Source organism: Hoplias malabaricus, chromosome 2, assembly GCF_029633855.1.
Source record: "Hoplias malabaricus isolate fHopMal1 chromosome 2, fHopMal1.hap1, whole genome shotgun sequence".
NCBI lineage: Eukaryota > Metazoa > Chordata > Actinopteri > Characiformes > Erythrinidae > Hoplias > Hoplias malabaricus.
This window is the reverse complement of record NC_089801.1, coordinates 71,015,658-71,032,314: the sequence shown is the minus strand read 5'-3', so window position 1 is coordinate 71,032,314 and position 16,657 is coordinate 71,015,658. Positions and strand designations below refer to the sequence as shown.

Sequence of the window (16,657 nt, the reverse complement as noted above, 5' to 3'; positions counted from 1 at the left end):
GTGTGGGCGATCCCATAGAAGAACCAATGTAGGTTTCATAAAGAACCATTTTTGCTAATATTTTTAAATGGGTAAAGAACTTTATGACAGAGTGATGGATTTTAAACCTTTAAAAGGTTCTTCACAGAGGCATTTCTTAAACAAAAATGGTTCTTTATGGAACCAACAGTGGTTCTTCTATAGCATCACTCAACAAATCTTTTGTAGCACCTTTATTTATAAGAGTGTATCTCAATAGTATTCAACAGTTATTGACCTGAGCTGGTTTTCATATTATCACTACTTTGTATTAACCCTGTCATTTGACCATAGCTACAGCTCTTCTAGTTAGTTTTCTGGTAACTGCCCACACGCTGCCTGTTGCTGGGTTCTCTTGCCTGACCCATGGAAGCTTTTTTTCACAGGACAATTTTGCCTGTTCTTTACCATGAACCTGTTAACCTCTGTATTTTTATATGTTCCCTTTGTCTGGTTTTCTTTCTCCTGTCTCTCTCATGCTTTGAGATGTCCTGCTGCTCTCCAGGTGTTGCCCTGATCCAGCCCCTATGTCCTGTTTGGCCATGCTGTTTTATCTCAAATTAACTCTGCACCTACTTTTAACTCACACAGAATCACTGATCACCTCCTCCTTCCTCAGACTCATAGATCACTAATATTCTACATTCACATTACTATAACCCCTTCATCTGTCATCAGTTCACTTTTACTTCTGTTCTGTTCTCTGTTGTGTCTCCGGTGTCAACCCGAGGATGATGGGTTCCCTGTATGAGTCTTCCTCGTGTGCTGAGGGACATTTTCCTTGCCACTATTGCACCTGACTCGCCGATAGCCTGGATCTCTTACACCTTCGGACACTTCTGAATCACCAATCCGCCTACTAAAGTGTGTTTTTGGACCATGGAAGGAAACCTGAGCACCCGGAGGAAACCCACACAGACACAGGGAGAACACACCACACTCCTCACAGACAGTCACCCGGAGGAAACCCACGCAGACACAGAGAGAACACACCACACTCCTCACAGACAGTCACCCGGAGGAAACCCACGCAGACACAGGGAGAGCACACCACACTGCTCACAGACAGTCACCCGGAGCGGGACTCGAACCCACAACCTCCAGGTCCCTGGAACTGTGTGACTGCGACACTAACCTGCTGCTCCAACGTGCCGCCCAGTATTATTTTTTTACATATTTATTTTTTACATTTTTTTCTTTCTAGATAAATTTAAAGAAATATCTTTCCTTCACTATTTTAATATTAAAATGAACACCTGCATATATACATATGTAACGCAACCAGTACAGCGCAATAGTAGAGCAAAAAGGTATAGGGCAACAGCAAAAACAGTGGAGAAGAAAGAACCCCAAAAAAATCCAAAAAAGAATAGCTGTCCAATAGTAGTCCATGAAAAACGAAGGAAGGAAGCAGTGGTCAGTTTAATATGGCTCCAGCCTGTTGCTGGCATGTGAATTCACAGCATTTCATCACTGCAATACAGCGATCCAAAACATTACTGTCCCTGTGAGAGTTATTGTGTTGATCTGCGTAAGAGGGAGAGGTGCTAAAGGCTGGCATTAATAAAGGTCCACTATTGTAACTATAAATCAACCAATGTACAGCTGAGGCCTGCTCTGAGGGGAAAATAAGGCTTCTGTTACAGAACTCCATTATTGGTGAAATAATAAAAAAAAAAACATGAAATGCTCTGGAAGTGGAATAAACTAAATGTATACAAATGTTTATATCGTTTCCACATGAAAAACAAGTAAAAACCTTCCCTTTTCCTTGTCCATGTGTTCTTGTTTTTATTTTGGTTCGGAGTCTCCACCCTTGTTCCTTTCTTGCTCCGCCTGTGTCACACTCTGCACCTGGGAATGGGCAGACACTACTGATTGCTCCCAGTTGTTCCTTGTCTTCTGTACTGTGTACATATGCTGTATGCATGCTCGTTGTTTTTGCTGTGTGCTGGGCTTTTTGATTATTTAATCAGGGATAAATACTCAAATGATGTCAGTAGTTTTGTGATTTAAAAAAAAGTGTTCTCTTTTCATCATGGAGAGAGCAGAGAGAGACAGAGAGAGAGAGAGATAGAAAGAGGGAAGAGAGAGAAGAGACAGAGAGAGAGAGAGAGAGAGAAGAGACCAGACAGAGATAGATAGAGAGAGAGACAGAGAGAAAGAGAGAAGAGACAGAGATAGAGAGAGAGAGGAGACACAGAGAGAGAAGAGAGAGATAGAGAATGAGAGGAGACAGAGAGAGGGGAGAGACAAAGAGAGATAGAGAGAAGAGACAGAGATGGAGAGAGAAAGCAAGAGACAGAGAGGAAGAGAGAGAGAAGAGAGAGTGAGAGAGCAAGAGTGAGAGAGAGCGAGAGAGAGATAACCAGGCTGTTCTACATCTGTTTCCCAGTTCAGAGAGCCCCCCCCCCCCCCCCAACTTGAATCTTGTGACGAACACATTGAATACTACGACCTAAACACTTCCCCTCAGGGAAGGCAAGGAATGCACACAAACACACAGTGAAAAAAATTAAAACATTATGAAAAAGTATATGGGAAGTGAACTCCGATAGCTCTGAAAAGATAAACAGCTGTCAAAAAGCTGTTACTGTATAAAAAAATAGCCATAAAAGAAGAAATATTTCATATCATTCTTAGAAAAATGTGTTGGCTGCCCTTAACGCAGACCTCATTGCTGTATTTGTTTGGGTTAACTCAGTTTTCAAGAAGAAATAAATATGCAGCCAACTTCTGAGACTGAACTTCTAAGAGGTGTGGCTGCACATATTGCATAGAAGACACAGTAACAAAAACAGCCTGCTGAAATATAAATGATGAAGGGAGGTTGGGAAATGGTCACGTAGAAATGAACCGCTTTAGATCATTAAAATTTAATGTAGAAAACTGTAGGAACTGGACCTTTTTAAAAGAAGTGCTCCATTCACACTAAAGAAAACACTGGGAGAGTAGAAAAAAAGCAGTAAAGATAACATCATAAATACACTTCCTCTGCAGTGGACGACCACCTACTGTCCCTTTGGAGTATCAATTACAGCACTAATACAGAAATACTGCCTTTTCTTTAACAAATGTTTCATTCAATATCCCACCAGCTGCTGGGCAGAAAAAAGCAACATTTATTTTTAGCACTGGTTGTGATCCCTGGTGTTAATAAAAGCACATTTGATATTAATTATTTTATTGAATGAATGTTACATTTATGCAGCACTCGTCCAGTATGTCTTCTGCGTACATACTTCTCGCCTGAAGGAAATTCTAATACGTAAGAAGACTTTTAGACATTGTTTGAAATGGAAATGCTAAAAGGTTAGCATTGAAATGGTACAGATTCAAACCTGTTAATACAGATCAGAAAATGAATTTTAATGTAACTAACTCGAAAAGGCTCTTTGGCTTTTCCAAATCTGGCACTGGTCCCTGGAACTGGGTACGTTTTCAGTACCAGCTCACGTCCGGTTCCAACCGTGCAGAGTAGGTACTAAATGGTGACACGTAAACCCTGCAGAGTGCTGATTGGCTAATGAGATGTCTATCGCCACGAAATGCAGAGCTCGTTCCAATCCAGCACAAAACACTGCTTTTAAAACCTCTTCAGTCACAGCAGCTTTCACATTTGTTTTGATCGGACTCACAACAGCAGCTCGTAACTTTACCTTGAGGTGTTTTGAAGAGGTTTAAATGTTGTTTGGGCCAATGGCCGGCGAACGTTTTCAGTAAAAACCACACGCCATGAGAACAGTGCCTATTTACCGAACTGCGAATTTACCTCTGCCATTGTTGGGGTTTTCAAAGAAGAAACAGAGATTTGTGACGTCACAAATTTCACGGGCGCCCTGCCAGTGGAAAAGCGTGCCGAGTCGTGTCGAGTCGAGTCGACCCAGACTCGTGCAAAACTTGTTCTTATATTTAATGCAGGTTAATGTTTACGTAAAAGTTATTTTGGAGCATTTCTGTTGTAAAAATGTTCACACGGTGTAAGGAGCTGCTTGTGTGTTACAAACTATTCCTTCACATACAACTCCAAACAGGCTGCTGACCCTTGAATCTCAATGTTTTTAACACAGTTTAAGCCCAACCACAAGCTCTGTTCATCAGACTCGGGCTTTTTTTATGCTGCCCACTGAGCTCCAGTACAGACCACGCCAGCAGCAAGAGAGTGGAATTTTCAGAAAAAGTGCACTGCAAGCTAAAAAGGCAAATTCATAGTAAAACCACACTGACCCATTTAGGTTTATTCTTTTCAATGAAAACACATATCCACACGCTCGCGCACACAAACACACGTTATGTTGCCCTCCTGTCCTCTACAACTAAACGTACTCCCTACCCAGCCCCTGCACTCCTGTATCTCTGCCGTTCTCCCCGTCATCAAGCCCTGCACTTGAGTAAACAGTATTAGCCTGTTAACTACGTCACAATGAAACTTTATCCCAACTGCCACGTAAGCAGCCAGGGGTCCGTCTGACTGACCACCATTCCCCTTTAAACCCCACTCTCCTCACACACACAAACACACATCTGGATCTCACATGGGTAACCCCCACCCCCCACCCCTGAAAAATGTTGAAGATGTTGTTGCAGCATCGGGACAAAACCCTATGCAGCAAACACTCTACTGCCAAGAAATGATGTTAGCCACTAGAGCTCTATAAAACAGTGCTTGTCAATCATAATCATAATAAAATAAAACACTGATGTCACAGGGAGCCACCTAAAAGCCATTTGATCTGGAGTGTGAGGAATACAAATAAATTGTGTACACTGGACGCAGTACAATTCTTCTCTGTGTAATTCAAACTGTGAAACCAGGAAAAACATGAGAAAGACGTTAATTATTCCTCACAAAAAGAGGTGGTGGGGTGGATACAGTCTACATCATACGAGTAAACAAATCAATTTTTTTCATGATCAATGTGTGTAAAAGCATTAACGAATGCAAAATGATGGATGCTAATGTGTGCAGAGTAATTCCACTGGCATTTTACCACAGACTGTTAAAGCAACACTAAATCATTGTGGTGCTCCATTGCTACTCCAGGCTCAGCAATGCACTATGTAACTCGTGTAGGAGGCCACAACCCCTCCCACTTGATTTCAGGGCAGTGATGTAAAAGTGAATTACTTTCTGCCAATATAGGGGGAGTGCTCGTTGAGGTTTTAAAACCCTCAGTGAATATCCAGCCAACAATGTCCTGCTGGGGGCCTCCATTGATGACCAACACAAACTGTGCAACCACAGATGAGCTAATGTCTCTGACTTTACATGTAGAGGTATGTGTGTCTAATACAGAGGACAGAGAGTAGACACAGTGTTTAAAACTCCAGCAGCACTGCTGTGTCTGATCCACCCTATATCATATGAATTAAACAGTTATAGGAACATGCTAAGCAATATATTGTGCTGTCTTACATTTGCTAAATCTTCACAAAATTCTAAACTCTTTACAACGAACACTTGTACAGTTACAATATTTTCTGATGATAGCAGCAAAATAAGCCAAAATAATGAACCAGAACAGCTGATTAGAACATACTTCAGAACCAACATCCCTCCATCTACAGACAAAACAATCATTCTACCAGAAATGGACATTTACCAATGGTTTCCAAAATGTATACAAAATGTCTACCACACTGTTTAAATATAGACTATTCTGAGAGCAAAGAGGGTATTGCTCTGGTGTAAAATGGACAAAAGAAGGATTTAGTTGTGCAAACAGGTAAACAGTTTGGAGAATAATGCCACAAGGAGACACTCAACGATTTGTGGCAACAGTGGACATAGAGGCTGTTTAAAACAGGGTGCCATTACGTAACACACACACACACACCAAATGGCATAATTTTGTACCCATGGAGCAAAACACACTACCACAGGTTGACAACAGACTAAGCCAGAGTTAAACTCAGCAGAACCCCCAAAGAGCAGTTGGAAACTCATAGCTATAAGTCATGTTAAAAATATAATAGTAAGGACAAATAACGGCTGGGTTTTTGGTGCCATAACTACAGTACAATGCTGAGTTTGGCTGGCAATGCAGTTGCTGTGTGGATAGTTATCACAAATCCTGAAAGCAACCTGAGCTTTTATAAATGTGAACCTATAGTGTCTTCATTCAAGGCTCTGGCCACAAGATAATATGTAAAAAATGTACATTGTAAGTATACTGTTACATTTAAACAGTGTAAAAAGCAACAAAATGAATAATTATTGACACCTTTTTATATGTTATTCATTTTGTTGCTTATTTAAACTGTTTAAAATGATGTTCAGACAACCACACAATGGAATTTTAACTCTAAATCTGAGACCTTAAAGACTATAATCACTTTAAGGAAACTTACAGCTGATGAGTCTTCACCGAGTGCATTAAAAAGTCAACCGAGGCCACATTCTCAAGTGAAACTCTCAACAGTGTAAAACATTACACAACCCTACGCATGTACCATTCACTCTTCTGCTGTGATGAATAGCCTCCTCTAGATGCTCTAGAGAGTTTAATGAATGGCTTACCATCGCACTCCTCTTGACTTTCTTGAACCTTAATCAGCCTCATGAACTGCCAACCCATGCATGAACTCACAACCTGCCATGTGTTCATATCTCGAAAAATGCTGTCCAATCTTCAGTCCCCCAGATCTCAGACGAATTTCCAACATTAGTCACTGTTTATCTCACATATCCATCTTCTGTATTTTAGGTTCCTCATACGATATATGCCCTTGATCACCTCTTCTTACAGTTTATAATTAAACACTTCTGCCAAAGAATTATGTGCAAATATTTCAACAGAAATATATGCAAATAAAACTAATAGTTCCTTAAACCAAAACACAGTCCTGCTGGAATGATCAAGTCTAAAAGAAATTCCTTATAGCTCTACATGTATTTATTAAGACTGGGAAACTACAGCTAGAATGAATGCAGCTCCCCTGCTTTTAGTGTTTTACTTTCGCTAAAATACACCCTCTTAACACAATGTTATCCTGTTGAGTTACGTCCTAGCGTTTGAATCTCACCCAAGTTGTGAATTTGTCTGGACACTGGATACAGAATGTACATAAAACATAAACATCTGACTTCATCTGATCTGCAAATGCTGTTTCTTTTGGTGACACCATCTTGCTTGCCAGATGGAGCCTCTTAGTTCCTGTTGGTCCCAGCCAGGGATCATCTGTGTCTGATTCCACCAGGACACCTTCCTCCTAAATCGGCATTACTGTCATTCCACAGGCATGGAGCCAACTGCTGAAGGAGTCAAGTCCAATGAACTGCAGGAAAGTGTCTACAATCTCATGGACAAGCCGTGAAGTGTGATTAGACTCAAGCTTGTCAGATTTGGAAAATCCAAAGAATTTGAAGCAGAAGGATTTTGTTGTGAAGGAGATTTGGTTCCCATTCTGAGCAAAACAGATGGCCTTGAGACGCTTGATTAGCCAGATAATTTGTGTTTGGAATGGGGCAAGGCTAATACACACACACACACACACACACACACACTTCGAGCAATTTTCTGCTGGTAGGGTCATCCAGTTCTGAAGAACATATTCTCCAAATGACACAATGACAACTGACCTACATCTCTATCTTCTGGACAGCAAGACTTCATTCCAATCCAAAGACAATGCCTTAAAACTTCTTGTCCGCATTCCAGCAGCTGGTCATTGAGAAATTATTTTTCTGTCGATGCGCATCGTAACAAAATACCCAATGACATCAACTACAATTTTTTGGCAAACTCTGGCAAACGTTAGAGTTAGCACTGTCCACACCTAACGATTAAAACTGAGTTTGTTTTTGAAATAACCCTGAGCTAAATGACACTTTCCAGCTGTTCGCTGGAGTTCCACCTTCCAACCCCGCAGAGTGAGAGGCAATTAAGACGGAAGGCAAACAGCCCGGAGCTGGAAATGACAAGAACTTGATTAATTTATCCATATGTTCGCACACTGCCCAAGAAAATAAGTGAAAACTAATCCTATGCAGGTGTTTTCTAATGCCAAATGTATCTGCATATAACACAATGTGCTAAAATGAACAATAACTTAAGCTACAGAGGACATATAAACTACATGCAATAACCTTTATAAAGACATATATTATGTGGTGAAATTATGGGGCAACTATGAAAAACAGGGTATATGGCATAGTTTTTTACATAAAAAATATTTTTAAATATTATATTGATAGTTTGTATCTCTTGTATCTGATAGTTTATTTGTTATTACCGGTGATAACTGAGCCTTAAACTGTAGGTTTAAAAAACACTGTGAGGTACAACTGAGAGATGAACAGTTAATAATGACTACATCTGGACATTTATGAGAAAGGAAACCTCAGTTATTTCCAACAAAATCAGAATGGAAATTATTTTCTGACCCATGTCCACATTCATCAGATCATGGACCGATTGGCAACAAACCCGCAGAAGAAATTCAAATATTTAGACATAACTTACTCTAATATAATCTTCTAGAGGGATGCACGTCCGGTTGCAAACCCTTCCGTCTACGTACCCTGATTAGTGCGCTGTATAATGAATGCAAACGACCTCTGTTTCCTGTGTGGATGTGTTTTCCCTGAGTGGATGACTGTGCATCTGGTCAGCTTTGAAACTGACCAAAGACATGCCCAACTACAATGTGTATGTGCTATAAACCCTCCCTAGCACTTTAGATAAATGCACAATCATCCATCAACTAATACCACCATGTACAACAAATGAACAGTGCACAAACCTTACACAGCCTTTCTCTGGCTCCTGGTTCAGCTCAAAATGACAAGCCTTTTTTAGAAGCCTGATACAGAATGCTCTTAACCATCTGAGTCCCAAGTCTGAGTCCGGAACTATCAGCAGGGAACGACTCGTAACTGCCTCAGATCCTCCCACTGGTCCAGAGATATGCTTTTAAAACCCCACCCTTTAGTTCAGAACTAGACATAGGGATGGAAAGCTTGATTTTTAATATACCTTTTTGAATGGAGTTTGGATAATAATACTTCCATCTGGTAAGGAATGACATAACCAATGTTAGTGCAACTTCTACTTATTGTTATAAAAAAATAAGTCATTCTCAGACTTGTATGGGAAGCCATGTCATTGTCATGAAAAGCTGCATTTTTTAAACATCTGCCATAAAACAAAATGCTATTTTCAATGTAATGTGTTGTACAGCAAAATAAAAAATAAATAAATAAATGTAAGCTGTTCTCACAGGACATCGGAACAGTCACGTCACAAGCAATGGGCTAATGAAGAGTCAAAGACAGGGAAGAAATACCATTGAGAAATACCAACAGCTTAAATCCAATAGAAAAAAATTAAAACAGTGTAAAAAAAAATAAATAAATAAGGTTAGGTTTGTTGTTAAGAAAAAGCCTTATTCTCTGTGAGTCAAGAAGGGAAATTCGTTTTCTTATCTGTAAAAGGGATGCAATAAAGTTTTAGGAGGGCTGGTCACCACAGCAGTTTTGGGAGTCAAGATAGTATTTAAGAAACAGTTATTAAAAGGCAAGTTTATAAGTAACTTTTACTTTTCAAGTTTACTTTTCATTATAGTGTCTGTCTGGTCTACACTTACGATACTGTGCAAGATTCATTTAAGTGTGATTTTAAGAGACAATAGGGAATTACTTAGAGGTGGAAACAAGATATCATTCTTGAAATAATATTGTGATATTCTAGGAAAAATATCGGGATATTGATATTTTGCTGATATCACCCAGCCCTTGGTCTAGCCCTAGAGCGAACACTTTGGTACAAATATGTATAAACGTTACATTTTCTGGTCGTTAGCGGGTGCTTTTATCCCGATAAACAATTCATAACCATGCTACAGAGCACTGCTCAAGGATACGTATTAGTGTGATATTTGGCACCTGCCCAAGCAGGGAACTGAACCTCATTCTATTCCAAGGGCAGTGGTGAGACAACGTTCCGTGAACCGCTACTGCAGAACTGCAAGTCATTCTAACGCCCATGAAGGTGAAGAGAGACGTGCACTAGAGATGCTGAGTAAGGCTGCAGGTTTGTTGTTAGCACTCAGTGCTACATGCTAACTCCTGATCAGTGCAACAGGTTTAAGAGGGGTGGAGGGAGGGGAGGTGAGAAAGAAAGGCTAGATGCCTTTAGAGGTTCTTACCTGATTTGCGTTTAGAGCCATAGTCCCTGAAAAAAAGGCAACAGCAGAGAGACATGATTAGAATCCCATCCAAATATCAGCCAGTCCTGCAGACACTTACACATAAACACACACACACAGAGCGAACTGTGTGTTACTGCAGACAGAGAGAGAGAGAGAGCGAGAGACTGAATATGAGTGTGTGTGTGTGTATGACAGAGCGGCTGAAAAAGGGCAGTGCATCATGTGACCCAAACAGAGCCACTTGGGTCTCTCTATCCATCCATGCATCCATCCATCCCCCATCTCTCTCTCCTTCTCTCTACAGAGAATACAGAGGGGACCCTCTAAACTCCTTCTTAATGGATTATAATTGGATTCAGCTATTGAGTGGCTAAGCTATAAGACGTGGTGTGTCTGTGTCTGCATCTCTTTATCTGTGTGTGTGTGTGTGTGTCCAAAGAATTGTTTGAATGAAAAGTGTGGTCAGGAAAACTAAAAGGACAGAGACGAAAGCAGGAAACAGAGAGAAGGTGAGGGGTGAGAGCATTATTTAGATAAAATTATGCCAGTATAGATTATGGTGATATTCCCACACACATTCAGGTCAGTTTTTATAGAATATCAATGACATTTACCTATATATCATGAATATATGTACAGAGATATGTAGTAATATATCCTGTTTGCACATAAAGAAAATATGAGTATACGTAATAACAGCATGTCCTCATCTATATGAGAATCTGTGCAAGTCCTGTATGTAATAGCTCTGATATATATGACATATTTAATGTGTGTATATGTGTGTGTGTGTACATTTAAGAACCTCATATGCATATAAGCCTCATGTCTATATTTTGAAGTCTCTATATGAAATATAAACACTATTATTTACCAAAGTGTACAAAAGCAAAACACTCCCCCCTTTAGTATTCACTGTATTCATAGCAAACTGATGGCAAACTAACTGCCAACTTTGTGGCGGGGAAAAAAAAAACACATCTGACACTACAGTGTTTATGATCTAATGATAGGTATTTAATGTTCTGTATTCACACTGACTTCACTTTGGTTCATAAACACAGGGGTCTCTTGACCAAATGAACCCTGGATTATGTGAAAACACTTATGAGTTTTATGTGCTAATAGCTTAATGCAGCATTAGGGGCCTAATCCCGTGGTCATTATGAGCGTAATATGGGGATTTGGACAGCGGCCTAAATTTAATAAAAAGCAGGGATAGGACAAGTCTGACTGTTCAATCCCATCATTTTTTTTTATTAAAAGACGTCTGCAAAGCTGTGAAGCATCAAAAAAAACTTTTAAATCCTGAAAACAAATGACTGTCTGTGAGGAGTGTGGTGTGTTCTCCCTGTGTCTGCGTGGGTTTCCTCCGGGAGCTCGGGTTTCGTCCCACAGTCCAAATACACACGTTGCTTGGAGGATTGGCGACTCAAAAGTGTCCGTAGGTGTGTGTCTGCGTTGCCCTGTGAAGGACTGGCGCCCACTCCAGGGTGTGTTCCTGTCCTGCGCCCAATGATTCCAGGTAGGCTCTGGACCCACCATGACCCTGAACTGGATAAGCGCTTACAGATAATGAATGAATGAATGAATGTTATAGATAATGGTATGTAATGCAGTGTTACAAAACTTTCAACTAACAGTTCTCCTCCAAATGTGTTCAGAGGTTCAGTGAATTAGAAGCTAATATTCGAAATTGTGCAAATGCAAGTTTTCCCTGTTTCCTCCGGGTGACTGTCTGTGAGGAGGGTGGTGTGTTCTCCCTGTGTCTGCGTGGGTTTCCTCCGGGTGACTGTCTGTGAGGAGGGTGGTGTGTTCTCCCTGTGTCTGCGTGGGTTTCCTCCAGGTGACTGTCTGTGAGGAGTGTGGTGTGTTCTCCCTGTGTCTGCGTGGGTTTCCTCCGGGTGACTGTCTGTGAGGAGTGTGGTGTGTTCTCCCTGTGTCTGCGTGGGTTTCCTCCGGGTGACTGTCTGTAAGGAGTGTGGTGTGTTCTTCAAGTTTTCACTGAACTACCACAGTTTGGATATTTAGCTATATTTCAGAGTACATAACGTTCACTACAAGCACTTGCACACACATGTTGTACATCATCCCGGACATTCATTCTGATCATTATCATCCACCCATTCCACTTAAACATATGACAGCTCTTTCATCCATGTACTCATCAATCCATGCCCTCTCTCTCATCTCTCAGCATCTCTATCCCTATCCATCCATCCATCCATCCTGCTATCAATCTCTCCCTTTGTGTGGCCCAGTGGCCAATGAAAGCCCTCTTTCTGCCCATCAACCCTGAGGTCACCAAGAACGTCCTGGAACGACAGTGGTCCAGAATGGCCTTCTTTGTCGGCTCAACAGGAACAGGACGAAAACAAACCCAGACCTCAAACACTTAAAGGCACAGATCGTTAAAAATCTAATACACAAATTTGCCCCCTTACTCCAAATGCAGTCAGTCCACCAAATTCAGTCTGGAGTTTGAAATGTGCTTATTTTATGCTGGGGTTACAAGCCAAGTTGACACTATTGTACAAAATTAAGAGACCAGACTTCATTTATTTATGTATTTTCAGCCAGCAATGGTCACTTGGTAAGAGTAGATTTTCAGGAGCATATTACATGAAAGAACAAAGCCAAACCTGTTGGATTTCAACATATTTTTGGAACTTCTAATAAACATGCAAAAGCTGGAGGACCACTAAAACTGTCGCTATAGATTTTTTTTTTAATCATTGAGTGACAAGAGGCAAAAAAACAAAGTGGAGTGGTCAAGAAGCCATTTCTTAGAAAAGCAAACAGACTAAAAATTAAAAGTCTGCAGGTATAAACACGTGGTTTTTGCTCCAAGAACAATGCACAGGCGTCCCATACCTCAACATCACTGTATATGCTTCTGATTTCATGGGATGCCAAGCATGCAACAGTCCTCTAAGACTAGACGTTGGCAGAAAGTGCTATTATCTATAATCCCTAACTATTCCTTTAAGTCACATACAGCCAGATGCACTGGACTAGCACTGTTTGGACCAATAAAGGAAATGCCATTCAGATATATGCTCTACATATTCAAATGGCAGGAAAATCCCCAGTGTACCATTCCTGATGTAAAGGCTCTTTTTCAGGCCAAACTGCATGTCAATACACTCCATTGTGGAAGGACACTAACTGCAATTGACTATTTCAAGCCTCTAATGACTTACTGAGCTAAAATAAGTGGTTAGCAGTTGTGACCTGAGACTATTTGGGTGCATTCTGTGTGTAAAAAGCGCCAGGCGATCACCCGCTCAACAACAACAAAACAACACCACTTGGGAGCCTTTAAAACAAAGAAAGAAAGGACTTCAGTTCCCTGTGTAACAGCTCCCATGATCAATGTTAAACTAATAGAAAATAAACAGAGAAATGTAATCTTATATAGCTTTAACACACTGTAGATTCTGGCCATAAAATGGCAACCTTGCATTTAGACTCATAATACACAGAAAATGTTCACGTAATGAGCCTTTACTGAATTAACTCCATACATTTAAGTTGAATGTGGTAGTTCAGCAGTGGCTGATTTTAGAATGAGGTATAATATAAGGTAGCCAATCAGAACAGAGCATATTTCCATACATCAATTTTAAAGACACAACATTTTTAATGCTGTCAGATAATGAAGAAAAACTGGCAATGTAAAATTAATAATGGTTATATTAAATTTATCATAGGACTTTTGGTCCCGTGTCTGCGTGGGTTTCTTCAAGGTGACTGTCTGTGAGGAGTGTGGTGTGTTCTCCCTGTGTCTGCGTGGGTTTCTTCCAGGTGACTGTCTGTGATGGGTGTGGTGTGTTATCCCTGTGTCTGCGTGGGTTTCTTCGGGGTGACTGTCTGTGAGGAGTGTGGTGTGTTCTCCCTGTGTCTGCGTGGGTTTCCTCCGTGGTCCGGTTTCCTCCCACAGTCCAAAAACATGGAGGGTAGGTGAACTGGCTTCTCTAATAACTGTCCTGGTGTGTGAGTGAATGTGTGTGCGCCCAGATATGGATGGTGTCTCTGTCCTGGGTGAAATCCTAGTATTGCCTGATGCAGTCCTCCAGGTGGACGGTCGTTCCTGGTCGAGAGTACACTGTGTGCGTTTGTTGATTATAAAGCGTCCTTGGGTATCTAGAAAGGCGCTATATAAGTGTAACAATAATAATAATAATAATTATATAAAATATATATTTTTATTACATTATTTGTAAATCACAAGTGTTATAGGTGAATCTCAGTGAATGTGTGCTAATGCTAGAGATTTCAAAACGTGTGTAAAAACTGGGGTGAAAAGGTCTTCAATATTTTGATATGATAGCCATAATACCGATGCTAGCCAAACTGTCATATAAGGCCATTATTTTTCCACTGATTTAATAGTAATTTTATCTTAGTGAAATGTTCTCATCCTGCAAGCATCGTAAACAAAGTAGGCTACAGATCCAGGGGCTCTATAAAGAATGAAATGTAGATTGTATAACAGAGGGCAGGCAGGTTGAAAACTGCTTAACCAGAGCAATTTCCTCTGGAGACTTCTAAAGCAAGCCTGCAGTGCTCCAGTGCAGTTAAATCACAAGGTGTACAACTGCACCCAACACACGGTCTATTTAGGTAAGGAATTATCGGGTGCTTTAAAAGCTACATACGCAAATCTATTTTATAACGGCCATTTCCTGTAAGGTCCTTAGTACGTTCTTTAATGCTGTGAATTGTGCTGTTTAAAATATTTTGTAATACACTCGATCCTCAGGGCCTTGCGTTTGCGGGAACTCAATGCTAGATTGAGTTAGAACAACAATCAGTAAGACCCTGAGGTTGAACCCTTTGTGAGAGCTTAAAAAAAATAGCGTGAACACTTACGTTTCAGTGGAAAGAGCAAAGAAAGCTGCTTGTGTTCTGTTACTGAGTATTTTATCGCGGTGAGTGAGTAATTTCTACTGAAAACGAAGCAGAAGGTTTTAGCAGCAGTTGCTGGAAATGTCTCTCCACCAGTGCTTGTTAAAGTTGTTTACAAGGGCTCTGAGGCCGCTCCGGAGAAGTAAACACAGGGTAAAACAACACAGCAAAACAATGTATCAAAGTGACTGGGTACAATTCATCTTCCACCTTAATGGACGGAGGGGGCTGTCGTGTAATAGAGTGAAGGGATTAAAACGTAAAGGAATACTTTGGCACCTGACATTTACTGCTTTAGCCTGTGGCTAACAAGTAATGGAAGCATGTGCACTCCAGTTATCATTCTACCCACTGCTGAGTGCTCTCAAATAGTGTTGTTTACATACTTTAAAAAATATCAGTGTCCAGCTTAAAGCTTTGGTTTATTTATTCATTTTGCATTTGCAGAAAAATGACAGGATGCGAAGTGGAAGAGAGAGAGAGAGAGAGAGAGAGAGAGAGCATCTGTAAGACATCAGTTGGGGTGAATGAAAGAGAAGAAAGAATGCCCTCAGGAGGAGAAAAAAAAAGAGAGCAAGAGGGTTGGACAGGGGCAGAAAGCACAGGAGGGAGCAGGAGAAAGTGTGAAAGCGAAAAGTGAGAGAAAGGTTAGAGAAATACATCAAGTGAAAGATCAGAGAGTGGGAGCGAGACAGAAACAGTAAACAAGAAAAAAGGAGACGTAGAGAGAAAACACAGGAATTGAGAGTGAAGAGTGAAAGAAACAGAAGAAAAGAAAAGGAGATGGAGAGAGAAAACTCTGTGTGTGAGAGTGTTGTGAGATGAAGTAGACAAGAGAGATGGAGGGAAAAAAAAAAAGTGAGGGAAAGGGTGAGACGAGAACGTGGGAGCCAAAAACTTGGAGGTGTTGTAAAAACATCTACAGGACGGAAAGTGGCAATGCAGACGCTATAAAACTGTAGCGAGAAAGATATAGAGATGATAGGAAAAGAATGTTTGAGGAGAGAGAGAGAGAGAGAGAGATATCCAGATGTTGTTACTGTTGAGACGATGTGTTTCTGAAGAATGGCCAGACTTTGCTGGAATAACACACACATGCAGATAAACACACTGACAAAAACAGAAAAACAATTGCGTGGATACTACGAAACACCACTGATACTAGGAAATAACTCTGATCACAACTTTCCTGTTATTGATGTGATTCGCTGTCAGAACTATCTCCAGCTTTAATCATGTCGCAACACTGCCCCGGGGAGAGAGTACTCCATTTTATTAGTGAAGGTGGGCTCACACAGGCCAAAGTGTGCAAACACGGAAGGAAGACAAACATAGAGAGAGAGAGTGAGAGAGAGAAAGGGAAAGAGAGAGATTTAGCGAGTGAGTGAGTGAGTGAGTGAGTGAGTGAGAGAGAGAGAGAGAGAGAGAGAGAGAGAGAGACAGAGATAGAGAAAGAGAGAGAAAGAAAGAGACACAGAGATAGCGACAGAGACAGAGAGTGAGTGAGTGAGAAAGAGAGAGAGAGAGAGAGAGAAAGAAAGAGTGAGAGAGACAGAAACACAGAGAGAGAGAGAGA

At 40.8% G+C, this 16,657-nt stretch overlaps 1 protein-coding gene across 3 annotated transcripts in view; it reads right to left on the bottom strand.

Annotated features, from left to right (window-relative positions):
• sh3pxd2aa (SH3 and PX domains 2Aa) overlaps positions 1 to 16,657 on the bottom strand; it is a 124,910-nt gene that overhangs the window by 38,417 nt on the left and 69,836 nt on the right. For all 3 annotated transcript variants that reach the window (XM_066661357.1, XM_066661359.1, XM_066661358.1), the window contains exon 6: positions 10,168 to 10,193. In XM_066661357.1, coding sequence (XP_066517454.1) covers positions 10,168 to 10,193 — 26 coding nt within the window. The remainder of the gene's footprint in view (positions 1 to 10,167; positions 10,194 to 16,657) is intronic.